We start from the raw sequence: 9472 nt of genomic DNA, 5'->3' as shown, positions 1-9472 counted from the left end.
GGACCGATATCCTTAGAGATATGACATTTCTAGAGTTAGTTCCCATGGGTTTAGCCATTAGTTTATGGGGCCATGACCTCAAATGCAAAAAAGTTTTGTTTCATATTGACAATCTCGCTTTCGTCAGTATGGTCAATAAACAAACTTCAAAGTCCAAAAGAGTAATGAAGCTAGTTAGGCAATTGGTATTGATGCTTATGGAGTGTAATTGTATTTTTTAAAAATAAACACATAATTAGTAGCAATAATAGTATTGCCGACTCTATCTCTCGCATGCAGTGGCGGCGGTTCAGGTAATTGGCTCCAGAGGCAAGGGAAAGTCCAGAATTGATTCCAATAAATTTTCTTCAGATGATTTACAGTTGCAAGTAGAAAGGCTATTGGATGCCTCACTATCAATCAATACAAAGCTAGTATATGATACTGGAATAAATGCATTTCAAAAATTTAGAGAGGAATTTAGGTTTTCAAAATGTTGGCCTCCACCCCCAGAACATGTTGTGTAGTTTATAGCATATTTATCTCTTAAATGTTTCACTTCATCAACTGCTAGATTGTATCTATCAGCAATAAGTTTTGAGTGCAAGTCCAGAGGTCTTGTTGATGAAACAAAGAATGTTTTTATTTGTAAGATGTTGGGAGGCAAGTTTTACATTATGACCCCTGGATCGAGGCCTCTGCTGGTGGACTGTTAGTCCCCGAGGGTCTCTACAGCCCAGCAGCTAAGTACTTCGTTACTAGCTTGAAACTACGGATGTACAGTCTACTCCGGATATAATGAAATTCAGGGGACCGACCTGAATTCTTCATTATATCCAAAGTTCAATATAACCAATGCTGAAATGTACAAATATTGCTACTGTGGGATTTAATTTAACTTCAATATAACAGATATTTCAATACAACCGACTTCAATATAAGTGGACTGGACTGGACAGGAGGGATTCACCTGGGATTAGAAAGGTTGGGAATGGAAATCTGGTGGCAAGGCTACTCAGGTTTAAAGTTTAATAATTTAAAGAAAAAAAGTGCAGTATAAAGCTAAATAAGAGGAATATCCATATTTTTTTTTACTGATTCATTGTTGGGGGGGGGGGATTTACCCCTTTATAAGCTCATTGTAACAGTGAGAACAGATTTGGCCAAGGTAGCTCAGCTTCTTCCCAATACGAAGCTTATTTGGTCCCAAGTTTTGCCACGTCTTGCATACAGACATTCGTTAGATATTGATGCCATGGAAAGGGTCCGTGAACGATTGAATAGGGCAGCTGCATGTCAGGTACTCCATTTAGGAGGAGCTTACATCAAGCATCCAGATCTCATTAGGAACATACAGTGTTTTTTGGCTAGTGATAACGTTTTGGGGGATTTTCCCGCCTTCACCATGCTTGCAGCACCGTAGCCGAAAACAGTTGGAACAGCTTCTGGTCGAAGATTTTAATTTCTTATACCCACTGTATTTTACCAAAGTCGGGTGTATACGAAACTGATTCTCATCATCCCACGTAAAATGATTGTCACTCAACTTCGAAGTCTGTGACTGAAATAATATCGGTGTATATTTCGCACCCAAATCTTTCTGAGCGTTGTATCATTGGACACAAGTACATTGATAAACCTTTCTGATTGCGTACATTACAGTTGAATGCAAGTACATTGAACATTTTGATGGCTAGAATCCGTTGTTGTAAGTATAAACAAAACACTTTTGCGTCAAGCTGGTCTCTTTTGACGTCATCAAGCGAGGGAGATAACTCATCATACTATTTTGAAACTTCATACCACAGTAACATTTGACTACCTGTAGCATCTGTCACCGTGCGATTTTTCTGAATGACTTATTAACATATATTAAGTAAATAAACAACAACACATTTTCGTGTAAAACAAACTTTTTAAAAATATCGTCTCCTACCGGGGGTATAACCTCTAATTGGATACTAGTATGCGTTTTTATTGAGCTAAATCAGTTATACACTTTAAGCAACTCGATTGCATTAAAAAGCAATGAAGCTAATTTTCTAATAATTTATTCTACTACCAGGACCTAGTTGCGCAAAAGTGAGTAAATTTTAACTGACAGTTAACGTCTAGCTAATGTAAGAGTTGGGTAACACCATACTCGCATTTTTATCTGATGGAAAGTGTATTTATTTCCATTTATTAGAGTCAAATCTAAGAAATTAACAAATAAAATATATAGGTCATCGCACTTCTTAAAATGTGAGACTTCCCTAAACAGATTCATATATGAAGGTCAGAAAATTGCAATTTTCCTTAAACAGCATTATCAAAATTTCATAAAGACTGGTTATAATGATATAAAGTATTCATAACAATACCATGAAACTGTTTCTTTACAAAAATATACAAAATGTCTGTGAAAAAAAGAGGAAATTTATTGCATATTGGGCAGGTTAAAGAAATCAATAAAAACAGAGTTATCGCTCTTGGATTTAATATTTTGAAACATATAATTGATTATTCATGAATAACTTAAGACATTTGAAATATTTTATTTTTAACAAGATTTTTTACAATAACTCTTTGAAAAGACTCTAACAAAATCCATGTTCCTATAAATCATTGATTTGACCAAATCTGATGACATCACAGGAGGGTGGAATTATTTCAATGGCAAATGAAAGTTAACTAACCTTCGTGCAACTGGGTCCAGGTCTTCCAACAGTCTGTTGGAATTCTCATGGACACGAAGTGTGTTCGTTTCTTTGACGTTTTAGAAAAGCTCACTTGAGCTTTCAACACAGGTGAGCTAAAAACGACAGTCGGGTGGGGAATGGGGTAGGAAGAACTTCAAGGAGTGGACGTGTGAAGGGGATTTTATTTCATGTTTAAGATAAAACTATTTTTGATACGGTATAACGGAATCATCTTCCACTTGGATGTTTCTAATAAAATAATTTTCTCGCGCGCTTGCGGACTTCCACCATATATGTATATCAATCCTTCATGAATATGCATTAGAAATTCCACGGTTTGACCTTGCATTAAATTGACCAGAAATCAATAATTGTCAGATATTATTATTTTCACAATTTATCATACTAACAAACTTTTGGTATGGTTTCCAACATTGCAAATATTTATGTCTTTTAACAATTCCAACCTCCTTCGGATTTTTATGTACATGTATGGCGCATTTATTTAAAAAAATAAACATTCGAAACAAGATTAAAAACAATCTTGTTTCCAAGATTTTTTCTTCTATAAATGCGTTTTTATAAAGTTTCAGATGTTGGTCAAAAGTTTTTAAAAGACTTAAACCCTTAGACTGTCGGACAATATAGAGAACTAAGATTAAAGCAATTTTTCTGCCCATGATAAGTGCTGACGTTTATAGTGTATTGTAATTTATAGTGTAAAGTTATTTTAAAAACTTAGCAGACGTCTCCATATGAGTGAAAAATTCTCGAGCGGGACGTTAAACAATATACAATCAATCAAATCTAAACGTATTACATCTTTTAACTGGACGCGATGGGCGTTCACCAAAAGTAAAATTTATGTCGAGAAATAATTTTCGTTATTCATACACATAATTTCCTCGTCCCACAAACAACATGATTATGTGAAATTAATTAGGAACATGCTTAATTTTACACGCTTTTGTTTTGAAAAGTCATCATGTAACTAATCATATAACGATGACGAATTCGGACAATTACAACATTATGCTCTTGAACATGTAGAAAGAATGTGATTAAAATGCATGCATGATTCAGTTGATCGAGTTGATTCTAAATACACCTTTGTGGCCAAAAAATTAGCACAAGTATTATAATAATGGTAAACGTAGGAGGCTCAATTAGTTAACTCGGACAAGGATGTATCGATCAGATTTATCACCTCCCACACTTCCGTCAAATGCAAATACAACCGTTTTTATTTTTACAGTGTGTTAGTAAAGTGCCGATATCAATCCAAGTTCGGTTTATAAATGATAGTTTCTTGCCATCTTTTATGATTTTCAAAGTTATTGATAAAACACTATTGTACATTTGTAAAATCGTGATTTTCTGAGAGATGACTTTTGAGATTTACTCCTGTGGGTATCCGTTTCATTGGTTCTCTTCATGAATTCCAGTCAGTAAGCAAATAATGATTGGGGTGCTGTGTTCATGCACGTCCACATGACAGAACGTGCGTGTAAAAGGTGACGATGACTGCCAATCCAGTGATATATAGAAGGATATACCTTAAACTGCCAATCCAATGATATATAGAAGAATGTACCTTAAAGCGTTCACATCCTGAATTGACCACTTCCAGTATTTTTTTTATCTAGTGTAACACTGATGATTAGATCAGGATTTGTCTACCAAAAATGTGCATGTTTCTATCGCCACATCTCCAAGCGTTTTGTAAATAAAAAGACTATTGATCTCAATTTGAAATAGTTGTGTAACAACCAAGGTGAATTTAAAAAAAAACCTGTCATTGCCTATCCCAAATTATATCTCGATTCTCTCTCATTAACGTAAATTATGAATATATAATTATCACTTTTAATCTAGAAAACCGGAGCAAATGTTGCACTATTTTTCGATCAGATTTAAAGCTATGGCCAATATACAGCTGACCTTGCTTATGATGGACAATTTTCTTTCTAATTTCATAAAAAAGGGGTTAGAGTGATTAAATTTTAATGTAGCGAGCATCAGCTTCGTATCAGCTAATTGTTTAAAAGTTTCTCTCGTCAAAGTTACAGAGTACAAAGCTAGCGCCAGGTTCCATAAAAATTAGATGCCGTTTGTTACAAAGTTTTGCAACTCTTATTTACGACTAAATGGACAAGATTGATCAAACAATGGTCAAAACAGCTTCTGTTTTAACAACAAGTGGAATTTCAGTCAACAGTTGTGTACATTAGGTAACTTAAAGATGGAGATAGCTGGGGTCTTGTCGGGTAAAGAGGCGTCACGATTGTCCGTTACCCACCTAATAGGGAAAATCCTGCCTAAAATCCGTGTTTGCAAATAGATTCGATGCATATTTCTTCCTTCAGATAAGGGACGGTGACATTATCTTAATTAATTGACGTGTTTTGCCCCGAGGCGTGCGATTGTATTCAAATAGAACTGGCTTGTCGCAGTTGAAGTCATATCGCATATCAGCAGCGAGAGAGGGGGTCGGTGAGAACGAATCCGTGTTCATAATTTGAATGCGATCACTAATTCTGTTTGTTCGATAGATACATCTTTCCTTTTTTGAATGAAAAAAGAACATTTAAAACAATGTTTGGATTACAAATTTTGATTTTGGCTATCCTGCCAGGAATTGTTTCATGTGTAGCCAGTCGCTGTCGACAAGGAGGGAATTGTGTGCTTCCCGGGTGTTATTGCAGCACTTTCAAACATGAAATGGAGCCTTTAAAAATGCCACAGATCGTATACTTTGGATTTGACGACGCTTTAACAACAGTACTTCCAGCTTACTACGATCGCCTTTTCAACCACACTTCGAAACGAAATCCGAACGGGTGCCCGATTGGAATGACCCTCTATGTTTCTCATAAATATACACAGTATCAACTAGTGAAACGCTATTATCAACAGGGTCATGAGATTGCCGTACACAGCGTTACTCACTCGCACATAAAAACTCGGGAGGATCTTGAGCGCGAAGCAGATAAACAGAAGAAAAATATTGCAAAGTTTGCCGACATCCCCGTCGAAGATATCATTGGATGGCGGAGTCCCTTTCTAGAGACAGCGGGGGACGACCAAGTTGACGTCCTGAAGACACTAGGGTATAGATATGATATTTCTCTTACATACAAAAAAGCCAAAATGAATGGACAAGCTCCTTTTCCATTCACCATGGACTATGGTTGGACATTTTACTGTCAGATAAGGCCATGTCCAACAAAATCCCATAAGGGATTTTGGGAGTTCCCTGTCAACGCATTAATGGACTTTAAAGATCAATATCCATGTGGCTACGTCGATGGTTGTTACAACGTTCCCAAGACTGAAGAGGAGGCTTACCAATACTTGTACAAGAATTTCAAGAGTTCATATGATGGAAATCGAGCTCCATTTGGACTTCACATGCACGCTGGGTGGTTTTATACTCAATATCACCTGGATGCTATGGATAGATTTATAAATGATATACTGAAATACGACAATGTGTACATTGTTCCGGTAAGACAAGCTTTGGAGTGGATGGAACATCCAACGCCAATAAACGAATTAGATACTTTGAGCACTTGGTCTTGTCCTAACCCACATGTACGACCATCTGTCCAACATGCACAGCAGCAACAGCGACCAAACTTACCCGTGCCACAACCTCAAAAACCTAAAACAACAACTTCAACAACAACAACTACTACTACAACAACTACTACCACTACCACACCTAAACCTTGGAAACCTCCAACAACCATGATTCCAGTAGGAAAACCTAATCGTCCAAGAACGACAAGAAAACCTGCCAGAATTCCACTCCCACAAAAGCCGCCACCAAGTCCCAGCAAGAACTTCTGGTCTTGGGCACAACCCACAAAAAAATCTAATCCTACTACTACCACTTCAACAACTACCACTACGACAACAACCCAAATTCCAACAACAAGGCCTACTACTACACGCCTAATGAATCCGGGTGCACCATTTGTTTTTACATCTAATTCATTAAATTTGCAAAAACTGAAAGGAAATCTTGGTCATAACCACGACATGATTCAGGCACTAGAAGCTTTTTCGTCTACACCTAGAGTAGCCGCTGAGGGCTTTATTGAAATTACACCCCAGCCAAAAATTGCCACCACGACTTCGGTACCAAGTGAAGGGTGTATCCAAGGTGAGAATTGTCATTTGCCATCCTGTTTCTGCAATGGTGTAAATCCACCAGAAAAGATGGGGTGGAAGGACACGCCTCAGTTTATTTATCTTACCTTTGACGGACCAATTCAAGAAAGAGTTTATCAAAAGTATATTCAAATCATCGGTAACTCGCGAATAAATCCAAACAAATGCCCAGTAGCTTCAACTTTCTTTGTATCGCAAACGGGTTCATCAAATAATCTAATCAAAAGTCTCTATGACAAACACAATGAAATAGCACTCAAAGGTTACAGTGGAATGCCCATCACAAATATATCTGTATTTGAAGATGGCATGATTGCCCAAATAAAAGTTTTACAGAAATTGGGAATTGATATAATTCAAGGATGGAGAAGTCCTCACATGAAACCACTTGGGGATGAACAATTCAAGATTCTGAAAAACTTTCGATATGTTTATGATGCCACTCTAACATCTAAGTACAAGAGTGGGCCTCGAAACTGGCCTTACACTATGGATTTCAACAATGGAAATGATTGCGTTATAAACAAGTGTCCGAAAGAAACCTACAACGGATTATGGGAAGTGCCTACTTCTCCTGTTTTGGACTACCTTGGACTTTATCCCTGTAACTTTGTAGACGGATGTACAAATTCGCCTTCAACCGCAAATGACACTTTCAACTTTTTATGGAAAGAATTTACACAGCACTACACAACGAATAAGGCCCCTCTCGGATTACACTTTCGCCATATTTGGTTCACACACCCATTCTTTGATGATAATCTTCGTGGATTTCAGAAGTTTTTGGATAAAGTTGGTGAATACAAAGATGTATATTTTGTGACCATTCGAAATTTAATAGAATGGATGACACATCCCACAACCGTTGATCAGCTGGAAAAGGGATATCTATGGCAGTGTTAATGGGGTTTATTAGCTCTACAAACATCCATTTTAAGGTTGAAGATTATTGCATCTAATGAATACAAAAAGTTTTCAAAATATTTCAAGCATAACATAATATTAATGGATAAGCGTGTAATTCGTTTTTTTTAATTACATGTATCAGGTGGTGAAAACACTCTTATTATGCACATGGCAGGTCACATAAGAAAAAAACCCTCTTGTTTTGACAGATCAGGTTCCCAGTATTTTTATGAGTATTGTGTATATGACAGTAGAATATTAATGATCAATCCACCATTATGACTGTACATGTAATAGCGCACTGTGTGTGTAAAAGGGTCTGTAAGCAATAATACTGATGGTACAATGTAGATCTCATGTTTGCAAACTATAAGTTTTTCATAACCTCGTGTATTGTCGCTGCCTAGTTGCTGAATTATTTTTGATTTACAGTAAAAATGTAATAATAATGTTTAAACTGTTAAGTATGACGAATGTTTTACTGTTGATCCATAGTACACACATGCTAAATATGAGTAAACTATAAAAATACACACATCATCTTGCACTATTATTTAATGAGTATGTTTGCAACAACTTCATGAAATTATTGCGATTAGATAAAAAAAGAAAAAAAAGAATGATAATAATTCTCCTATGTATTCATTTTTATATCTTTTTAGAATCTCGGAATATTGAAATCCATCTTCGTGCGTTTTGCTGTGATATTGAACATGTATATATAATTTAACCCAGTATTTGCCATGAAACAGCAGAAAAGTATTGCGTAGACATTACACTATGAAATACGAATATTCTTTACATTCGTTTTGAATGGGAATTTGATTTAAATACTTCATTTAAGTCCATTCATTCCACGACGTTCTCATTTATTCATTAATTATTATTTCTGTATCAGAAAATGGTTTTCTATATCTACCTGTTGATTGCTTATTTGATTGATTTTTATCATTCCAATATGGAATGCTCTTGTTTGTCCGTAGTTTTAAATATCTTTTCTGTTTATTTGTCGCTTCATGGTTTATTTATTAAAAATGATTGAACAATATAATGGAATTTCTCCGATGTCTATATAGGATATCACCTTATTGACTATAAAGAACACACATAGATGTACATTACATTGGGAAAAATGAATTTCGGAAAAAACAGAATTCCCAAATATTCATTAGATGAAACAGTCTAAACTTGGTGAGGACATACACGTAGATGAATCTCGTGTATGTGATGTGGTCAAAACTTACTAGAAGAATAATGTCTTTTTCACTGCGTTCATAATTACCATTGTGTATGGCTGTACTTTTCACACCTTCCCTTTTAATTGCACAAAAATACTAAGAAATCCCTACAGAGAGCTATTCGATTACCACAGACAGTAGGAAAACCGCACAGCTACACGTTCGTATATTTTTTTTCGTTTTAATGGTTCCGTGTTACGTCAATTAGAACTCAATTCGTGACTGTACTTCAAACAAAAGGAAACATGCAAACAGTGCAAATCATCGGGATAAATCGCATGATTGACAGCATTTGATTTACGACTAGCAGTAAATTTATTTTTGATAACCTTTGTATATAGGATAACAAATTTCCACTGATATCGTATGGATTAACGCATTATGAGAAATAAAGTTGCCCTTCGCACATTATTATTATTTAACTTATGTAAACTTTTAACCTCAACTATTTTGTGTAATCGAACTTTTTTTCAAACTTGAATGAATCAAGTA

General features: G+C 35.8%; 1 protein-coding gene across 1 annotated transcript; it reads left to right on the top strand.

Moving 5' to 3' along the window:
- Positions 1–5124: 5124 nt before the first annotated feature.
- On the top strand, positions 5125–8790 carry LOC125652470 (uncharacterized). Its single transcript, XM_048881688.2, has one exon. The coding sequence runs from the start codon at positions 5256–5258 to the stop codon at positions 7737–7739; it is 2484 nt and encodes an 827-aa protein (XP_048737645.1). The 5' UTR covers positions 5125–5255; the 3' UTR covers positions 7740–8790.
- Positions 8791–9472: the final 682 nt, after the last annotated feature.

The sequence above is a fragment of the Ostrea edulis genome, chromosome 5 (assembly GCF_947568905.1).
Source record: "Ostrea edulis chromosome 5, xbOstEdul1.1, whole genome shotgun sequence".
Classification (NCBI taxonomy): domain Eukaryota; kingdom Metazoa; phylum Mollusca; class Bivalvia; order Ostreida; family Ostreidae; genus Ostrea; species Ostrea edulis.
The sequence above is the reverse complement of the archived record's forward strand: the minus strand, read 5'-3'. Positions and strand labels throughout refer to the sequence as shown.

Bases quoted from the DNA above. Each gene is read 5' to 3' on its own strand.
- LOC125652470 (XM_048881688.2), top strand. From the start codon at position 5,256: ATGTTTGGATTACAAATTTTGATTTTGGCTATCCTGCCAGGAATTGTT.